General features: G+C 45.0%; 2 protein-coding genes and 1 non-coding gene across 3 annotated transcripts in view; all 3 read right to left on the bottom strand.

Moving 5' to 3' along the window:
- The window catches only part of IL16 (interleukin 16), a 68145-nt gene extending 61773 nt beyond the window's left edge, over nucleotides 1-6372 (bottom strand). The window contains exon 1 of the mRNA XM_053364351.1: nucleotides 5804-6372. The gene's annotated coding sequence lies outside the window, so the exon portion shown is untranslated. The remainder of the gene's footprint in view (nucleotides 1-5803) is intronic.
- TRNAI-GAU (transfer RNA isoleucine (anticodon GAU)) lies at nucleotides 1158-1232 on the bottom strand. The gene has a single exon. It is a non-coding gene; the product is annotated as a tRNA-Ile (tRNA).
- A 4321-nt stretch (nucleotides 6373-10693) lies between the features above and the next one.
- CFAP161 (cilia and flagella associated protein 161) lies at nucleotides 10694-20362 on the bottom strand. The gene is made up of 7 exons (XM_053364365.1): nucleotides 20168-20362; nucleotides 19227-19316; nucleotides 16089-16324; nucleotides 15235-15319; nucleotides 13689-13847; nucleotides 12410-12483; nucleotides 10694-11137 (listed from the first exon to the last, which is right to left on the bottom strand). Exons 1-7 carry the CDS (start codon nucleotides 20255-20257, stop codon nucleotides 10936-10938), a joined length of 936 nt encoding a protein of 311 aa, XP_053220340.1. The 5' UTR covers nucleotides 20258-20362; the 3' UTR covers nucleotides 10694-10935.
- Between the last annotated feature and the right edge of the window lie 565 nt (nucleotides 20363-20927).

Here is a 20927-nt window from a genome sequence, read left to right on the forward strand (position 1 = left end):
CACCAAAGAATTGATGCTTTTGAATTCTGGTGCTGGAGGAGACTCTTGAGAGTCCCATGGACTGCAAGAAGATCAAACCTCTCCATTCTTAAAGAAATCAGCCCTGAGTGCTCACTGGAAGGACAGATCGTGAAGCTGAGGCTCCAATACTTTGGCCACCTCATGAGAAGAGAAGACTCCCTGGAAAAGACCCTGATGTTGGAGAAGGAGAAGGGGACGACAGAGGACTAGATGGTTGGACAGTGTTCTCGAAGCTACCAGCATGAGTTTGACCAAACTGCGGGAGGCAGTGGAAGACAGGAGTGCCTGGCGTGCTCTGGTCCATGGGGTCACAAAGAGTTGGACACAACTAAATGACTAAACAACAACAACATCTATCTATCTATCGATGCACATTTGCATGGTGAGTTTGTTCCCTGGAGTCTTTTACCTACCCAGGAATGCCCCTGCTTCCAGGATAAAACTGGTTCACCTAGGAAACAGTTAAATCTCTTGGCCAGCTTTCGCCTCTCTGCAGAGAATACTAAGCACACTTTGTTCATTCTATAAAACTCAGTCTTGGTTCACTTTTTCCTCTCCTGCTTTCGTAGCTGGGCATAGCAAGAGGACCTTGTGACATCCTCCAGATCCTGAAGGAGCTGGTTATAAAAGCACAGGCTCTCCAAGAGAAAACAACTCTTGCTTCCAACCACACCCTCTCCAGGCCGTTGCTGTGCAGATGGGATTCCCATTTGTTTCGCTTTAGGCTGAGACTAAACAACGTAAGGCTGGCAGTTCCAGTCCCTATTTATAGAGAGAATGTATCTGTCGCTTGTAACTAAGGAGGTGGGTGGCAGCTTTCCAAAGGGATGGGCTAGTGACTAACCACAGCATGATATTTCCACCTGGAATGTGCCATTATTGGGAGTTAGCCACTTCTCAGCAAATTGGGTAGCAATTGTGCTAGGTTCGTAGCTCTCTTTAGCTATTCCATGGTGACAAATGCAACAGAGCTACAGACCAATCCATTTTCAAATAAAACAGGAATGTAGTGTGTTGCCTCTTCTGTATGTGATGAAAACTTCAGAGAATCATAGAAAAGAATCATAGAATTACAGAGTTGGAAGGGACCTGGACGGTCATCTAGTCCAACCCCCTGCAGTGCAGGAATACTCAGCTAGCCAATACAGGGATCGAACCTGCAACCATGGCATTATCAGTACCATGCTCTAACCAACTGAGCTATCCCGGCTGACCCAAAGCTCCTGGTCTTCGAGAGCATTTTTGCCAATTGTTTTTATTGTATGGGGAAAGGCCATCATTCAATGGTAGAATTCAGGAGACTGCCCTGATACTGAGTCAAGCCATTGGTCCATTTAGCTCAGTATTGTCTACACCAGGCCTGGCCAAACTTGGCCCTCCAGCTGTTTTGGGACTACAACTCCCATCATCCCTAGCTAACAGGACCAGTGGTCAGGGGTGATGGGAATTGTAGTCCCAAAACAGCTGGAGGGCCAAGTTTGACCATGCCTGGTCTACACTGATTGGTCGTGACTTTCCAGGGTTCTCTCCCAACCCTACTGGCCAATGGCAGGGATTGAACCTGGGACCTTCTGCATACTGAGCAGATACTCTGTGACTGAGCTAGGACACCTGCTTGGCATGCAGAAGGCTCCAGGTTCAATTCTTGGTGATGTGTGGGATGGAAGAGACTCCTACCTGAAACCCTGGGCGGTCAGTGTAAGACATTGAGCAAACTGAGCAATGATCTGTCTTGGAATAAGGCAGCTTCTAATGTTCCTGCTGCAGTTATAGAGGGTTGTATGGGGTTTTACTGGGGAGGGGGGGATAGTACCTCTGGTAGGAGACGCGTCATGGGGTTGTATCCAATGCTAGCCTTACTCAGAGTAGACCCATTGAAAACAATGAACTTAAGGTAGTCCTGTTCATCGATGGGTCTACTCTGAGTAGGACTAGCATTGACAACAACCCTCAAACTGCTAGGTCCACATTGCGTATTCACCCCCCACCTCTTTCCTTACCTCACATTTGTTGTCTATGTTTTTAAAACTTAAAATACCCAGTATTCAATATACGCCGTTAAACTAAATGCTTACCATGCAGCTAGTCTTATAATGTACCCTATTCTTCCTGGTCTGGTTTCTAATACAGTCCCAATGTTTTGTTTTGCTTGCTTTTTTTTTATTAACCACTGCTGTGAGCTGAGCAGAAGTTTCCACTGAGCCGTGCAGAGTAACGCCTAAGACTATTTTTCTTTTTCTTCTAGAGTGGTTAACTTAGAAATACAGCCTGTGAGTGCATAGATGAAGTTCAGACACCCGTCTGACTTGCATCGCCTCACACTTACCTACAGCACAGGATGTCATCTGCTATCTCTTTGTGCCAAACAGCTCTCCCTGTTTTGGGGCATATGTCAGTGGGGCTCCCAGCTTCCTCCTTTCCCTTCTGCCACCATGGAAGTCACTGAAATATCCAGATGAGTCTCAAATACAGTCATACCTTGGGTTAAATATGCTTCAGGTTGAGCGTTTTCAGGCTATGCTCTGCAGCGACCCGGAAGTAACAGAACACGTTACTTCCGGGTTTCACCACTTGCGCATGCACAGACACTCAAAATTACAACATGTGCATGCGTAGACGTGGCAAATCGCAACCCTCGCACACACAGATGCGGATTGCGTTCGCTTCAGGATGCAAACGGGGCTCCGGAATGGATCCCATTCGCATCCAGAGGTACCACTGTAATGATCGCTATTGTTGGGCGCAATCTATCCAAAGGGAAAGTCCTTGGGTGGTGTTTAGCTTATCAGATTTAGCTGGGAGGGAATCACTGGATGGGTTCGGGATGGGGGGGGTCGAGATGTCGTTACAAGAGGGTGTGATACTGGCTGCCTTGAAAGAGTCGGAGGTGCGGCCATTCCTAAAAGACCCTCCCCGGTGTGTTTAGCCTGGATAAGAGGAGACTGAGAGGAGTTATGATGGCCATCTTCAAATATCTAAAGGATGATGGAGCTGGCTTGTTTTCTGCTGTTCCGGAGGCTAGGACCCAAACAGTAACTTGGCTTCAAGTTATAAGAAAGGAGATTCCAACTAGACGCCAGGAAGAATTGTTCGACACTGGTCCCTCTTAGAAGGTGGTGGACTCTCCTTTCTTGGAGGTGTGTAAGCAGCGGTTGGATGACCATCTGTCATAGATGCTTTAGCTGAGAGTCCTGCATTGCAGGGGGCTGGACTAGATGACCCTAAGCATCTCTTCCAACTCTACAATTCTGTGATTCTAGGACACTAATGTCTCTTTTCTGGGCAAAGTGACTAACAGAGTGATGGCTGAGTAGCTGAAGATATTGTTGTAGGAAGCAGATGATCTAGGGTTATTTCAGCCTGGTGTTAGACCTCATTCTGACACTGAAACTGTCTAGGTCACCAAGGTTAAAGACCTATACCAAGAGAGAGGTGACCTATGCAACCCTGTTGGGTCTCTTCTCGGTGGCTTTTGATACCATTAACCATGGTTTCCTGAAGCAAGTCTGTAAACTTGGGTGTGGGGGTACTACTATAGTAGTTCTGCTCCTGCTACCAGGACCACTACTGGAGAGTGACATTAGGGGAACTTCTGTTCAGCCCCTTGGTATTTGTGCTGTGAGGTCCCATGGGGTTCCATCCTGTCCCTTCCATGCTTTTCATCCTCTTTAGGGAGTTGCTGGGAGGCATCATTCAGAGATTTGAAGCCTGGTGCCACCAACATGCAGTTGTCCTCAATATGGCTCCATTCATCTGATCGCTTTTCAGGTGCTGCTAATTACCTAACACTGAAGTTGGTCCAAGACAGACTGCTTAGATGGCAGAGTCCAGCAAGTTAGGGAGGAGGAACTCCAGCTATTTTGAGTTGTCCGGGCAGCAACCTGATTGTGAGAACTTGCAACCTTGCTCTCCAGCCTAAAAATTTGCTTCAGTTCACATTGAGAGACTAATGCACAACACTTTCCAAATCATTACATGAACCAACACAGCCATCTTTGGAAATTCACAGGTCTCTATATTTTGCAGAGCCATGTAATGTGCACAAACAAATAGATGTATGGGGTTATAAAGTGTGCATAAAAATATATCTGTATTGCTGACAAAGCGTGTTCTCCTTCATGGAGAGCACGTGTTGCGGTGGGGGCCGCCAGGACACTCCAAAGTTGGGGGCAGGCTAATTGATCGTTGGCCACTGATTCGATTGGGGCTTCCCTTGTTGTTGGGAAGAAGTAAATGTTGCCATTTGTTGATTGACAGCCAGAAATGCTAAAACTCCTTGCACGAGGCTAGGGCTTCCTCTTTTCGCCTGTGCATCGGATTGCCCGTCCCTCCCTCCCTAGAATAGGGTTGTTCGCTTTGACCTTGCTATGCCTGTCATGGGGTCGTCTGCTTTGGGGCAGGGGCCCAGTAGGAATTTTGTCCATCTGGCTGATTGGCTGGGGCCATTTGGTTTTTGCCTACTGCGTAGCAAATCGTCACAACTTGTAAGGTTGCGGTTAGGCATTGGTTTATGGTTTGGTTGGTTGAGGGGCATGGATTGGCTGTGCCTGCCTCTTGAATGCTGCTGCTGCAAGGGATTCTGTTAAAGGAATCGGGGGCTAACTATTGCTTGTCCACTCTGTCAAGGGGGCTCGGGCCATAGCAATGAGCTCCTGGTTGCATTTGGGGAGGGCTGAGGGCAGGTTCCCCGCTACGTCGCTACCCCCAAGTGTATTCCCCTGTTCTGACTTTCGCATCGTGCGGAATGTCAGTCTGTCCCCCATGGTGGGGGCAGATAGTCGCAACCAATGCCTAAGCAACCACTTACATTTTGAATTTTAATAAGGTTGTGGCCAAAATTATGCCAAAAACCTTAAACAAAAAATTCTGTGTGATGTGTGAGTTATTGGGGTGGCCCTGGGGACCTCGACACGCAATAGAATCCCTTATTATATTATGTTACATTACATCATATTATGGGGAAATGGCTTTGCAAAAATGTGTATATTAGGGAAAAAGGCCTGCAAACAGAAATTAGAAGAAATTCACATTTAGAGTTTGATGAATTTTCATGTGCTTAAAAAAAACCTGATGTGAAAATGTAGAGAACCAGATTTAACACTGAAAAAAGGAGCTATTGAGAGAATTAACAATGACAGATTCACTCACCTCTACTTTAGAGGCATTTGCAAACAAACTCTGGTCACTTCCAGGTATCTGTTTATTGAACATTCATTGTGCTTTGTTGGCGGGGGGGGGGAGTTATATGATGTCACCCCAAGCAATTCCTCTCCCACCCTTTCCAGTGCATTTTCCTGTCACTTTCCTTAAGCACAAAATGGTTTGAGGTTTTGGTTTGAAGGCAGGTTTCTTATGCAAGACTGCCAAGTCCACTTTAGTTGCACAACCTGAATTTGCCAGTGTGCGATGAACACCCCCCCCCCAAAAAAAAAAAACCCCAGCAAGAGTCTGGAAACTTCCTCCATACCCATACACACACAAAAGAGAAAAATTAGGAGACTCCAAAAGGGTGGCTATGCAGCCTTAGCAAAATGCACCAAGTCTCCCGAAAAAGTGTAAAAACGAACACATTCATCATGGCAAACACAATTTGCCAACATGCCATTGTTGGAATGAGCTCCTTTGCCCCTTCAAGCCTTCTCATCAGCTCTTCCTCCCTCTTTTTCATTTGCTAAATTCAAATTAAAAGCAGGCTGTCCCCATGCCGAGTAGCGGTTCATTTGACCAAACTTTACGGGAGAAATGATTGCAAGCCGAGCCAAACAGGAAACAAGTCACTTACCTGCGAGACGACGACCCCCGTCTTCAGATTTCCAGAATTCTGCTCCCTAAAAGTTTACGTTAACAAGAGTTGAGTGCCAGTGATGCAGCCGAGGTGCCTTTTTGATTCGGTGAGACTGGCTCCTCCCGCTCATTCCTTGACTGGTCGCTGCTTAGTGGAGATCTCCTCTATCCCAACCTCAGCGTCTCCATACCAGGCAGTTGGGATCCTGTTTGTGCACATGAGATGGAAAACTACAGGCCCATCACACCCGCACATCCATGTCCTGAAGGTTGCGCACAGGAACACAAGACCTGTTCACAATTCGGGAAAAGAAAAACCCGGTCGTACCCAAGGTGTCAGTCATTTCATAAGTGTGCCTAGGCTGAGACAGCTTGTGTCGTTTTTGCTGTTGTTGTTGTTTTTAATGTTATGTTTCTTGGGGGAAACGGCCTTTAATCACCTCTCTTCTTCTAAATTAGCATCCTGGCCATACAATGGACCTTACTTCATTGCAAAATAAAGGCAACAAGAGCTTGATTCGTGTCCGGCCCACACATGCTACGAACAAAAAGAGCTTTCAGTCTGGCTCGAGGTCTTTATATAATGTGTAGCTTTTGAAACTAAACAGCTTACAGTAGGGTTGTGTAAGAGGCCTAATGTGTGGCATAAATCAACTTTGCCCTGCTGGAGTTGGACTGGGGGCTGTGAGGGAAGAGAGTCTGTGTGCATGTGTGATGAATGAGTGCTTTGTTCAGGGGGGGAAATAATTCCTTGCAGGGGAAGGTTGACGACGTTTGTGCACACGCTAGTATACAGTGCAAATGGCAAGTCCCCGTCTCCTCCTAATTTAATTTCATAGAAAGCAGGCACAAAGGGGGGGGGAGGCGTCTTTCTTTTACTGTGTTTATGCAAAGCATGCGAAAGAGCCTTTCGCTCTTCCAGTGACACCTGGAGACAAAATTCTGCCACTGCCCGTAATAGCCTTTTAAAAATGAATTCAGGCAACAAGAGAGTTGGCTCTCTGAACTCACAAGTCGGTCGAGGGAGGGGGCTGATGGGACTGCTTTTAAAAGAGGGAAACACGAAATGTACAGAGGTGTCGATTTCTCTTTTGAGAAGCACAAGTGTTCTTCTGGGGGCTCCACACTCAGCAGAAGTGTGAACTTGAATAAAATATTGGGGGAGCCGGGTCACACACACACACACACACACACACACACACTGCATAATTGATCACAAGACACGGCGCACACACACCATTTGAATGGCGATGACCATCAACTTGGGGAGGGCTGGCCCCTCAAATATTTTATTGGGGGGGCTGGAGGGATCTCGGCTGCTGCTATGATGCTCAGAAAAAATGAATGTGTTTGCATGATCCTTTTGAAGTGCAGCTAAAATCTAACCACCCCCACCACCCACACACTTGTGGCTTAATTCACACAAACAAAAGATGAAATAGTAAAACTGCTTTTGGACTGTACTGGTTCCATACAGCTGAATGCCTCCCTATGGAGTGACAGGGAGAATCACTCGGGCGTTTTAAAGCAAACCATCAAGGAAGAAAGTTGAACTAGAAAATGGATATTTGTGTACACTTGTATCTAGTGATGAGAGAGGATTCTGTCATGTGATCCTCCCCCTTTTAGGAATGAAACAGTCCAGGAACACTTTTACCCACCCCCCATCTGCAATCTGTGGGTTTTTTACCAGTGCCAGTCCTACTCACAAGCAGACCCACTGTAGTTGCTGGAAATGTCCACTGTGGATTCATTCACATCAACGGATCTACCCTGAGTAAGTAGCACATTTCAGATGCCAGGGATGGTGTACAGTGATACCACATCAACCTGCAACCTGTTTGTCCACCTGGTCCGACGTTGTCTTCCCTTGACTCACAGCAGCTCTCCGGCAGAAAGAAAGAGGTTTTTCCCATCACCAACTACAGTGGTACCTCAGGTTAAGTACTTAATTAGTTCCGGAGGTCAGTACTTAACCTGAAACTGTTCTTAACCTGAAGCACCACTTTAGCTAATGGGGCCTCCTGCTACTGCCGCGCCGCCGGAGCACGATTTCTGTTCTCATCCTGAAGCAAAATACTTAACCCGAGGTAATATTTCTGGGTTAGCGGAGTCTGTAGCTTGAAGTGTATGTAACCTGAAGCGTATGTAACCTGAGGTACCACTGTAGTGTTTAGCTGATATTTTAACTGTGAAATATGCCTGAAGCCTTCTGCATGCACAGTGCACATACCACCCCACCCCGTGCGGTCCTAGCTCAAGACCCCACTTTGAGTAAAAATAAAGTGTGTTCAACAATTCGTCCAGAAGATGCATGGAAGTGTTTGGGGGAAAATACTCTGGTTTCATGCTGGGTGCTGCCTTAGGCATTGTGTCACACCATGTTATGCTTAAGAAGAGAAGAGAATAGTTTCTGCCCAAGGCGGCCTCTCAGCTAGAGCTGACTGGACTGCTAGCCCTGCTGAAAGCCAGATAACAGTCATAGATTCCTGCTCTGGGTGGTCTGACTGCTTAGCTTTGCTCCGATATTCCACGTGTGACTGGGCTTGACACAAGTCAGAAGGCAAGCCCCAACCAGTTTGTTTGCAAACATATACCAGGAACTCCTCTGCATAAATTATCCTGCAGCAGCATAGCTGGAAAACAAATGCATTCCAGGTTCTTGACTGCTAATGCATCACATACTGTAGACTCCTAGAGCTGGCAAAATGGCTTAGAAAGTCTAGGGGGTTGCTGGGGAGAGCTATGGTCTTGTTTGAGGTGCACTTTCCTGGTGCAAGGAACCTTGCTACTCGTTCTTTATGGGGATGGGGCTAAGTCTGTCCTGTGTCATTTCCATGTGAATTTTACAGGAAATCCTTTGAACTCTGTGCAGAAAAACTTATGATAGAGATACATACAAGCATATATGTGCTTATGAGGGGATCTGATGGCTGCAGCAATAACTCTGTCCAACCCCGTAATAGAATCTACAGGATTGCAGATTCTAAAGAGGATCAAAGGGAACTCATACTCTGATCTGGGCTGTGACCTGCCCTGATTGAATCAGGAGAGTTGGCTTTTGGAATCTGACTTCTGCAGATGCCTCCTCCATCCCTACACATGGCCATGTCTCAACTGGGGGAGTCCTCATCAGAGGAGGACCAGGAGGAGCCACCAGGATAGTCCTGTTGGCTAGAGCGTGGTGCTGTTAACACCAAGGTCGCAGGTTTGATCCCCATAAGGGACAGCTGCATATTCCTGCATATGATTCTCTCACCCGGCCTTACGCCAAGCCTTGGGTCAGGCTCCATCTGGGTCAAGGAGCTGGAGTTCTGCAATGAGACTGAGGTGGGGTGGTCTGCTGCCAGGGTGGCTCTGGCCTCTGACATCAAGGCTAAACAGGTCTCAAGCCTGCAGGAAAAGTGGCACCTTAAAACTGACGTACCCACAGAGGTGCCTGACTATGGACAAGGATGCCTCAGGAATAAAGGTCGTCGTCTTCTTCTTCTTCTTCTTCTTCTTCTTCTCCTTCTCCTTCTCCTTCTTCTTCTTCTTCTATCACTCATAGCCGAGAAAGATTGTCTTCCACGAACCCGGTCTTAACAGTGAGTCCGTAAGCAAGTGGAAGCCAAATCTGGATCCACACGTCCTTCCACAATGGGGACATGGGTTTCTGGGCGGGAGTTGATCATGGGAGGGTTTGCCAAAAGTGCCTTCCTCTTAGCTCGTTTCTCCCTTTCATCCTGAGTTTGAGCGTCTTCAAAGCCCATGACACCTTTGGTAAGGGCTGTTCTCCAACTGGAGCGCTCATAGGTTAGTGTTTCTCAATTGTCAGTGATTATACTACATTTTTAAATATTTGCCTTGAGTCTTTAAACCTCTTTTATTGACCACCAGCATTACGCTTTTCATTTTTAAGTTCAGAATAGACTAGTTGCTTTGGAAGACAATCATCAGGCATCCACACAACATGACCAGTCCAACAAAGTTGATGTTGAAGAATCATGGCTTCGACACTGGTGATCTTTGCTTCTTCCAGTACACTGGAATTAGTTTGCCTGTCTTCCCAAGTAATGTGTAATTCTTTTCAGAGACACCGTTGATGGAATCTTTCAAGGAGTTGGAGATGGCGTTTGTAAGTGGTCCATGTTTCACTACCAGTAAGGTTGGTAGTACGATAGCTTTGTAAACAAGCATTTTGGTTTCCCTGCGAATGTCCCAGTCCTCAAACACCCTGCACTTCAATCAGGAGAAAGCTGCACTCGCAGAGCTTGACTGACTCCAGCTACAATAGCAGAGGCTGCTGAGCAGATGCTTAGGTTGCGGGGTTGTTTGAGGGCATGGTTGCTGTTATTATTTTTGCACCTTTAGATCTTCTTATGATTTATGTGCAAATCGTTTGATTTGGCTGTGGGCTTTTTGCTGTGTTTTATTTACTGTTCATGACTACATTTGTTTATATTTGTAATTATATAATTCATTTCATGTTGTAAGCCACTTTAAACCAGCGTTGCCCAACCATGGGTCTTGAGCTGTTTTTGGACTAGAACTCCCATCATTCCTAGCTAGCAAGCCCAGTGGTCACAGATGGTGGGAATTGTAGTCCGAAAAAATGCTGGAGACCCAAGGTTGAAAAACACTGGTTTGAACTATGGAAAGGTGGTATACAAACAAAATGACAACGTTGATGATGCTCAGGGATGATGGGAATTGTAATCCAGCAACATCTGAAGAACACCAGGTGGCCCACACTCGTGTAGTTCCACCCTTAGATCCCTAAAGGAGAGGTGAGAGAGAGTTTTCTTTATGTTTGGCTTTTTTAAAAAAGATGCTGCCACCTAGTGATTAGGATAGGGAAAGACACAATGTTGGTCAAGGTACTTAAAAAAACTAAGGAGATTATAAGTTTCTTGTACTGGAACTGAATTTTGGATTTATTTTTTATTTTTTTACAGGATAGAATAATGTTATATTTCCATTGCTGTTTGACTGTATCCTCACCTATCTGTTCAGCTCGAATGAAGAAATAGCAAAGCTTCCTTCGTGCTCTGCTGCCAGTTTACATCTTCAGCTCTCTCTCTCTCTCTCTTTCTGTTTATGTGAACCCAAAAAAGAACGTTATTGTATTTCCTTTTTAAAGCATGGGCTTTAACAGGGGCATATTACTTTGGGGATTTCGCTGTTTTGCACTCTGTCCGCGTCCGACGGAGGCTTTGGCCTATCAAACATCGTGGTTGATTTGTCGCTCGGATTCCCGGTAACTACGACCCAGTAATTCTTGTCTTCTTCAGCTCTGTGTGTATCCAGGTATGTGTGGCAGTTTACCTCAAATTCCTTTCCAAAGTATGTCCTTCAAAAGAAGAGAGTAGAAACTCAACAATTATGGCTAAACATTCCGTAACCTCAGCCTGAATGTCAACCAACCAAACACACATACAATTTTAATTTTTTCAGTTGATTGCAGTGTGGCTTGTTTGTATGTGTGTTGGGGATAAGTTGTTGGGTCAGGTTAGCCATATTGATTCATACGCTATGGGGGGGGATAGGTTGTTGTCCATTGTGCTGTGTATGTGATAAAGGGGGAGTCAGACGTATATTTAAATGATTTGTACTTTAAAAAGAAAAGAAAATACAATCCACCACACACCTTGCATTTATTTGAAGTGGGGGCAGGAAGCTCACTTTGTGGTGTTGACTTATGTTTATAATAATAAATAATATTTTTAAAATTTATATCCCGCCTATCTTGCTGAGTTTCTCCAGCCAATCAGGGCAGCTTACCGCATATATAAAAACACAACAAAGCATCAAACATTAAGAAATAACAAAAATCTTATACGAGCAACAAACAAACCAATAAATCAACAGAAACCAATAGCAACTGCAACAATAGCGATAATAAACAGTTTACAGTTACAAATTAAAATAACCACCAACCCCAACTAAACATTTAACCAACATCAACCTGACAAAAAACAGAGGAACCAAAATTAGATCTTTTTAAAAAACATTTTAGCCAGTTGCCTTGTTACACTCCTCAAATGTTGGCCCTGTTCTCCCATTACTTTTTTATATAAGGTTCGGCCAATATTCCTTCCCCAGTTACTCAAAGTATCCCCCCCCCAAAAAAAGAAACAAGGGCCAATTTTCTTTCTTGGGGAAGTGGAGGCATTTGTTTTGATTTGGGGGGAGGAAGTGGTTGCTACTTATGAGGAAGTCCAGCCTTTGTAAATATAGTCTCACACCACTTCCCACTGTCCCCAGAATTCCCCGGGAAATTGCATTTTTATTGGGCAGTTTTGGCCAATGTACACTTTCTTTCTGCAAGCAGCTCCCCCTGATATCTGCCTTCTTGTAATCATTGTTTAGTTGGAGAGTGGCATTGCAAAATTCAGATAAGTGTGAATTTTGAAAGGTGGCCGTGTCTTGGTTCACATGTTGTTTTACAAAGTGCAGATTGGATGGATCGCCTTTAAATGTTGAACTGAAATGAATTTATCCCCTGTCCCTGGTCCCCAGGATTGTTTGGGTAAGGTTTTAACCAGGGGGTTCAAAACTGGTGTAAAGCCAATGCATATTTGGAGTGTAGTGTAGATGTGCCCCTTCTGCAAAAGTTGCTCACCTTATCCAGTAGATCCGAGGAACTGCCAAGGCCTGATTTGTATGACTGTGAACAATGAGGATCTTTGTATTTGCCTAGAAATAGTGGCGGGGGGAGAGGGAAAGAGAAATACTTGAAGGAAAGAAGGGCTTAAATTCTACTGTTTACGCATGAATTTGATTAAAATTTCCTTGGGAATCAAAAGCAAAGCAGAGAGAAGTGTGGCAAGGAAGAATTATTGTTCAAATAGTGCAGAAAAGGTGGAAGGTGAAGAAAAGCCACCCACACCATCTATTTAAAGCATTTTAAGAGTGAGGGCTCCCCCCAAAGAATGCTGGGAACACAGACGCCATGTTCTCACCAATTTTGGGGGGTGCTCAGCACACGTGAGTGATGTCACACACATAATATGCATATGTGATGTCACACAGTTGGAGGAAGATGTGAGGCCCACTGTAGCCACAAACAGGCTCAGCAAGGCCCTCTGCAGGCCATGGAATATTGAGGGGGCCCAGGCCCCTCCTTGAAAACTTTGGGGGTGCTCTCAGCCCCTCGGCCTCCTTAGATGGTGCCCCTGGCTGGGAATGATAGTTTAACCGCTTAGAGAGCTATTCCCAGCACCCTTTCGCAGAGCAACAATTTCCACCTTTCTTAACAAACTACAGTTTCAAGGTTTCTTTGGGGGGAAAGCCGTGTGCTTCAAATGTATGGTAAGGATGTGTCTGAAGATAGCTTGATGGGTAAAGGAAGCAAAGCCGTTCCCAGAATATGGGCTGGCATAAGGACCCCTGACCATTAGGTCCAGTCGTGACCGACTCTGGGGTTGTGGCTCTCATCTCGCTTTATTGGCCAAGGGAGCCAGCGTACAGCTTCTGGGTCATGTGGCCAGCATGACTAAGCTGCTTCTGGCGAACCAGAGCAGCGCACGGAAATGCCGTTTACCTTCCCGCTGGAGCGGTACCTATTTATCTACTTGCACTTTGACATGCTATTGAACTGCTAGGTGGGCAGGAGCTGGGACCAAGCAACGGGAGCTCACCCTGTCGCAGGGATTCGAACCGCCGACCTTCTGATCGGCAAGCCCTAGGCTCTGTGGTTTAAACCACAGCATCACCCGCGTCCCTATGGGCTGGCATAGCAGAGGCCAAAGAGGTAAGAGTCACGGGAGGCAGCTAAAGGCCCCTAGAGCACAGGAGCATGTGTGGAGCTGGTTTAGGAAAGGAGGGAGAGGTGGTTGGAGAACATGAGAGAACAGTCTGAAAGGCAAAGTACTCTTAAGAGGCTCGGCATCATTTCTTACAGGAACTGGGAACCCTTCGTATTCCATGCGTAACTGTGGGTCCAGATAGGTAGCTTGCCAAGAACACAAGTAGGTAAGTTCATCGGTCAAGAACACAGGCTGGAGGGAGGATTTCTTTGTCATGTTCTGAAAACTTCTGTGGTCACTCGCAATAAATAGCTGGAAATGGAAACATGTGGGAATGATTTGTCTGCGAATTAGATAAACATTGTTGTAGATTGACAGAGGCCAAAGAACAAGCAAAACAAATATTAGCGCGGTTACGAATCTGGGTCCAGTATTGCGCTTACATCATACTGTAATCACATGTTGCATTCTTAAGTTTGCTGTATGGACTAGTCTGGCATGAATGGTTGGGTGTGAAGGACTTTGCATTTGCAAAACTTCAGGAAATGAGGGAGAGGGTGGACACAGAGCTGCAAATCCCAGCGCTTGCCGAAAGCAGAAATACTACTGGAAGTTACATTGATCAAAGCCACACAGAAAGCAAAGGCAACGTTGAGCATGTGGCCTGACGATGACCTCTTAAGATATCATAGCCAAACTTTGTGCAATGGTTCCTGAGATCAAGGAGCAGGTTTTCATCTATGTTGGATAGAATTGGACGACGTTCAAAATTGGCCAGGTGTCAGGTGCATTTCCACCTGGCTATCGGCCACTTGCAACCAAGTGAAGATGCGCAAGGTGACGGGATGGCACCTGACATCTCCACCATCTGGAGGTGCGTTCCTGGGCATCCTTGGATCGTGACTGTTTTCACACACTGGCAACACAAAGAGGAAGCTTTTAACTAACGTTGGAAGGAGTCTTTACTCAACAGGACTTACTTCTGAATTTTCAATATTTGTTTACTATTTAGAAGATTTTGGGTCCACTTTTTGGCTACAAGAACTTCCACATATATGCAATTCACCACAATAAAATACAAAAGAACAGAGTTAAGAACCAGAGCATCGTGGAAGCAAATTGGCCGTCTAGAAGGACATTACTGAATAATGCAGCACAATAGTGGTGTGTGGGAAATCAGCTTTGAGTGGAGAAAAGCAATGCATCCTCAGGGCTTAAAAAATAAATAAATCCTAGTGCAGGATCAACCATTCTTCAGGTAAGGGGTCCACGCTTAGTGAGATCCTGCATGGGAGACTGGTTCAGGGTCCCAAGTATGTTGGTGTGAGCTCTTCAAAGGAGAAGCAGGTTAAAATTATGAAGTAGGTGATCATCATAATCATAAGCTGTACTAGGTATCGCAGAGCTTTCCAAACTGTGTGTTGTTGGTGTGTCAGCTGTAGTGTGTAGGTGTGTTGCAGGATATGTGTCTGTATCTCTTATAAGGGGTTAGTTTAACCTCTGATTTACTAGTGAAACTCAATCACCATGTTGCAAAATGATGCATTTCTAAAAAGTGTCACCAACATGAAAAGTTTGGAAAGCATGGTGAACAGTTAGCAAATAGCTGTTGCATCCTTAATCCTGCATATGTTTATGGTAACATAACATTATAGTCATTAACATTGTATGGGCCGTTCTGTTTCATATATTCACTTACCATCTTCTCTGGAAACCCTCCAGATGCTCCAAGACCAAAATTCTGCCCAAATCTAAGTGGCTCTCCCATGCATTCGCCTTCAATGCTTTAAAAAACAGACAAAGGTCATTATTTCAATAGAAGACATGTTACAGATCATTTACGAGGGATGCGCGGCAGATTCAAATTGATCCCAGATCCTGAGCCCAAAGCAAGGTTCTCCTGAAGGATTCTGGGTTTGTGCAAAGCAAGGTGGGATCTTTACAAGGTGCACACAACTGAAGTAGGCGCCTTGGCAATATAAGGTAAAAAAAAAAGGTAAAGGACCCCTGGATGGTTAAGTCCAGTCAAAGACAACTATGGGGTTGTGGAGCTTATCTCACTTTCAGGCCAAGGGAGCCGGCGTTTGTCCACAGACAGCTTTCTGGGTCATGTGGCCAGCAGGACTAAACCACTTCTGGTGCAGCGGGACACCGTGACAGAAGCCAAAGCGCATGGAAACGTCATTTACCTTCCTGCCACAGGGGTATCTATTTATCTACTTGCACTGGCTTGCTTTCGAACTGCTAGGTTGGCAGGAGCTGAGACAGAGCAACGGGAGCTCACTCTGTCCCAGGGATACGAACTGCCAACCTTCTGATCGGCAAGCCCAAGGGGCTCAGTGGTTTAGACTACAGCGCCACCTTGGCAATATGGAGGCAAAGAAAAACATGCAGCAGGTGACTTGCTTGCTAACAGCAGAACTAGTCTTGGCGTACTAAATAAGGAAGGAGAAACAAGGAAAGAATGAATGAAAAAGAAAGAAAGAAAGAAAGAAAGAAAGAAAGAAAGATCCAATTCTAGGAAGTTACAAAATGATTCAACCAGTCTCCCACCTTAAAATCCGGAACGCATTCCGGCCAATTGGGGTCACGCTGCTGATTGCGCTCATATCACAGGGAGCTGTCAGTTCATTCTCTGAGAGTATGTCTGTTTCCTTGGGATTAACAGCCAGAGATAGATTCCCACTCATCGTAGGTTCCTTGTCAGGTGAATTGTTGTTATCTGGGCTCACCAGCATAACCGTATCTCCAAAGTGAATAAATCCGTCTGTAGAAATGGAGAGCTGCTCCTTTTTTAAAAAAAGAATAAGAAGAAGGGGTGGGATCTCAGATGATTATAGCATGATTTGGATTTTCACTTTGGTTGTCTGCAAAGATCATTTTTTATGATCAAGCCACACTTGTTTAGGGAAGTTTTTAATATTTTATCACTTTTTTATTATTAATATTCTGTTGGGAGCCACCCATAGTGGCTGAGGAAATCCAGTTGGATGGGTGGGGTATAAATATATTATTATTATTATTATTATTATTATTATTATTATTTGCTTGCTGCACTGGAAAAGATGGGCTTCCCACGCATCCTTACAAACACAACCTTGAAGATGAAACTGCCCATCTGGCAAAAGCAGCCTCAAGTCAGCGAAGGATCTGTTGGTCTCTGATATGGCACATCCTTCTCTTGCAGATTCCAAGTTCAGTCCCTGGCATTTTACAGGTAATGCTTAAAAAGGAGCCCTGCCTGAAATCCCAAGGAGCTGCCCATTGGTGTATACTAGCCTTTTCCAACGGGTGCCCTGTAGATGTTTGGAGCTGCAGCTCCCATCAGCCAGAACCAGCATTGGCTAAAGATCTGGTATGATGGCAGTCGTCCAAAAATCCGCTCTACTTCCCAGTGGGGAGGAGTTGCGGTGGACCACGTGGCCACCCACTCCCCTCTGGGGGTGGGGGATGAAGTCCCGCGTCCCTTGGAGGTTCCCAGCCAAGTCATTCTCCTGCCAGCCAATCCACTGGCTGGGGGGCGTGGCCGGGCCCATTTAAACTGAGCTTCCTCTTGGCTCACTTCCTCAATCGCCATTGAGGGGCCTGGTAGGAATTTTTCCACTTGGCAAATTGGCATGGGACACTTGGTTTTCGCCTACCTCGTAGCAATCGTCACAACTTTGTAAGGTTTGGCGGTTAGGCATTGGTTGATCTTATGATGGGGGAGGGGAGGTGTGGCCATCACCTGCCCCTCCAAGCTTAAGGGTATTCCGTTAAAGGAATCCGGGGGTGTGGATCTTGTCTGAAGTCCGGGGCTGGGCTAGGGCCATGCCACAACCCCGTTGGGAACCCAGGGGGAGCACAAGTTGGTTTGCAACGACGGGGCTCCCCCTATCGGTGGTTGAGCCTTACTGGACTCCCTGCATGACGGGCAGGAGTCAGATATAGTAAAGGTAAAGGTAAAGGGACCCCTGACCATTAGGTCCAGTTGTGGCCGACTCTGGGGTTGCAGCGCTCATCTCACTTTATTGGCCAAGGGAGCCGGCGTACAGCTTCCGGGTCATGTGGCCAGCATGACTAAGCTGCTTCTGGCAAACCAGAGCAGCACACGGAAATGTCGTTTACCTTCCCGACGGAGTGGTACCTATTTATCTACTTGCACTTTGGTGGGCTTTCGAACTGCTAGGTTGGCAGGAGCTGGGACCGAGGAACGGGAGCTCACCCCGTCGCGGGGATTCAAACCGCCGACCTTCTGATCGGCAAGTCCTAGGCTCTGTGGTTTAACCCATATAGTCGGGTCAATCCCAATGCCTAAGCCAATACCGCTCACATTCTGTAACCAATAAAGTTGTGGCCTAAATTTGCCCAATAACATTAATATCTGTGTCCTTGTGTCTTATTCATCAACGAGGAGGTGGTCTCGGGGTCTCGACACGCAACATCGGGAAGGCATCAGGTTGGGGAAGACAGGATGTTCAATTGGACTGATCAATGGTTTTTGACTTGGTTCAAAACCAGTTCCCATTAGGGCCTATTGTCTTATGGGCTAAATCAGTACAGAATGGTGGGGAAGAGGAGGGATGGATACGCTAGCTTAGCGGTAGAGCATCTGCTTTGCATGCAGAAGGTCCCAGGTTCAATCCCCAGCATCTCCAGGTAGGCCTGGGGGAGAGTCCTGTCTGAAATCCTGGAGAGTAGCTGCCAGTCAGTGTAGACAATATGGAGATAGATGGACCAAGTTCAAGAGTAGAATACGCTCTCAGTCACAGATAGTTGCCTTCCAACACTTCATTATGGAGGGTGATGAGAATGGCAGTGAAGGGAGGGATCTGAGTGAGGATGCTTGTCACCTCAACCTGAATATGCCTCTGGACTAGGGGATTCCAAACTCTACCTTCAGGTAACACTTTCTACCTTGATTTGTCTCACAGAATTGTAGAGTTGGAAGGGACCTCAAGGGTCATCTAGTCCAATCCTGAGGAAATTCTGCACAATGCATAGGAAATTCTTATTTTGACTCTTATTCCACTCTTGTTCTGCCTGCCCCCCCCATCAATAGTATTTGCCATTCCTCCCCATCTTGATTCATCTGGAGATCTAATATAATAATAATAATAATAATAATAATAATAATAATAATAATAATAATAATAATAATAAATTTATTTATTTATTTATTTATACCCCGCCCTCCCCAGCCAAGGCCAGGCTCAGGGTGGCTAACAAGCAATAATAAAAACAAGTTGAATGAATACAACTTAAAAACAAGATTAAAGTACAACATTAAAACATTAAAATGCAGCCTCATCACAGGAGGAGAAAAGAAAAAAGAAAGAGGGGGAGGGCGGAACAACTCTGTCTTACAGGCCCTGCGGAAAGAAATCAGATCCTGCAGGGCCCTGGTCTCATGAGGCAGAGCGTTCCACCAGGCCGGAGCCAGTGTTGAAAATTATATCATATATATATATTATATGTTATCATGTAGATAGATAGATAGATATAGATAGATAGATAGATATAGATATATAGATAGATATAGTGTAACATATAATATGTGAATCAGTTATTCAAGATTAAGGAAAACAACAGCAGTTCATAATATCACAAGTTCTCTGTACAGGCATAGGTTAAAGGCACATATTATTGCACCTTTGCTAAAGCTAAGCAAGTGCTGGTAGAAATGTAGAAATGCAATGGGTGATCACATACCTTCTTGTAAAGGTTCTCTTTCAGTTTTTTTGATTTCTGGATTAGAAGCTCCCCTCTTTCTCTTTTACATAAGAAGTCTTTCAGGAGTTCCTGTTTCAGGAAAGAAATTTTTAAAATGTGAGCTTGGCATTTTAACGTGCATCTGTTGCCTCATCGCGGCTCAGTCTGAACAGCGCAACCTCCAGCCACCGCAAACTGTGGCAAATAAAAAACAACAGCAGTAAAAATTGCTAAATTTCAACATTAAGAGGTGTGCAAAAGTAAGGCAGACTCCCACAATTTGAGCCAGGGGGCACAAATAGAGTTTGAAAAACACAAAGCCGATTACAAAATCCAGAAAGGGGTGTAGAAAAGGAAGCAGAATCAGAAAAAAGCTGGGTCAGTTGGCATCAGCAAGAAGCACTTTTTCTTTAATATCCCAAATACAGGAAAAGAAATGTCCTTTGTTTTGGACAAAGCATTTGCCAATTATTTGCCATAATTAAAGTTCATAAAATATAAAGAATAAAAGTACAAAACTCTATCCATAGATTTAAGGGGATTTCCCTTAAAACATCCATAGTAATTGATATCAATAACATGCTATAAAATTTATTGACAAAACACATTTCCTCATGTACCATGTACAGTGCTTTTTTCTGGGGGGGGGACGCAGGGGTATGCATACTCCTATCTGAATCTAAGTTTGGCCTCATTGAGGGGCAGTCTTTCAATATGAGTAGGAAAATGAGAATACCCCTAAACATTTTTTTTTTAGGAAAAAAAGCACTAACCATGTATCATATATCAGAAATTAGCCAATGCGCACTTAACTGAGAGTAATCTCACTGGACACAATGGACTTTGTTTCCAAGTAAATGTAGAAAGGACTGAACAGTAAATGGAATAAAGACACAAAGTAAACGAAATAAGTCAAGAGGGGAGGAAGAGCTTTTAATTACCTCTTCCAGACACACATCTTCGTTCCAGTTGCCAATCAGCACCCCAGGGCTGTATTGTCTGCCACTCATGCTAGTCCTTAGGTTGAACATTTTGGATTACTTTGAAGTAGGCCACTTCGCTAGCCTTAAAGTCGAGGAGGTAGGTGCCACAAAACACCCTGGGCAAAGCAGTACACACGCTGCTGTGAGAAAGATTATCTGTGTTTACAGGTTGCTATGGGAACCTTGTGTGTGCCCCTGGGATTGGCCCTGCTGGAGGAGAGCTGCTAGCCAATCGGAATAGGGAAGAATGGCTGAGAAAGGAGGTGGGGGCTCTTGCCATCCCTTTAGCCATGGGACAAAACTGGGACCATCCATAGATGGGACGTATATTTTATAAGCAAGAGAATGGAATTAAGTGTGCTGTTTTGGACTGTGATTTGTGTACACACACAAAAACTGTAAACAATAAATAAATATCCAGTTGATTTTATATACTCTTGTTTCCTTGTTTTACTGTAAATCGTGTTATACTGTGAACCACCATGTACAAAGGGTACAAATAAATAAACTAGATTCAAATAATTTAGATTCAGATAGATAGACACACACAGAGAGAGTACACCTTCCCTGTACTGTTTCAGATGCTTCCTGAAAACTTTTCTGTTTCAGCCAGCCTATCCAGACACGTGGTTTAGTTACATTTGTATCAAATGCTTTTACTGATTTTGTCCTGTTTTTTAGTGATGGATATATGTATATTTGTTTTTGATTGATTTGT

Source organism: Podarcis raffonei, chromosome 14, assembly GCF_027172205.1.
Source record: "Podarcis raffonei isolate rPodRaf1 chromosome 14, rPodRaf1.pri, whole genome shotgun sequence".
Lineage (NCBI taxonomy): Eukaryota > Metazoa > Chordata > Lepidosauria > Squamata > Lacertidae > Podarcis > Podarcis raffonei.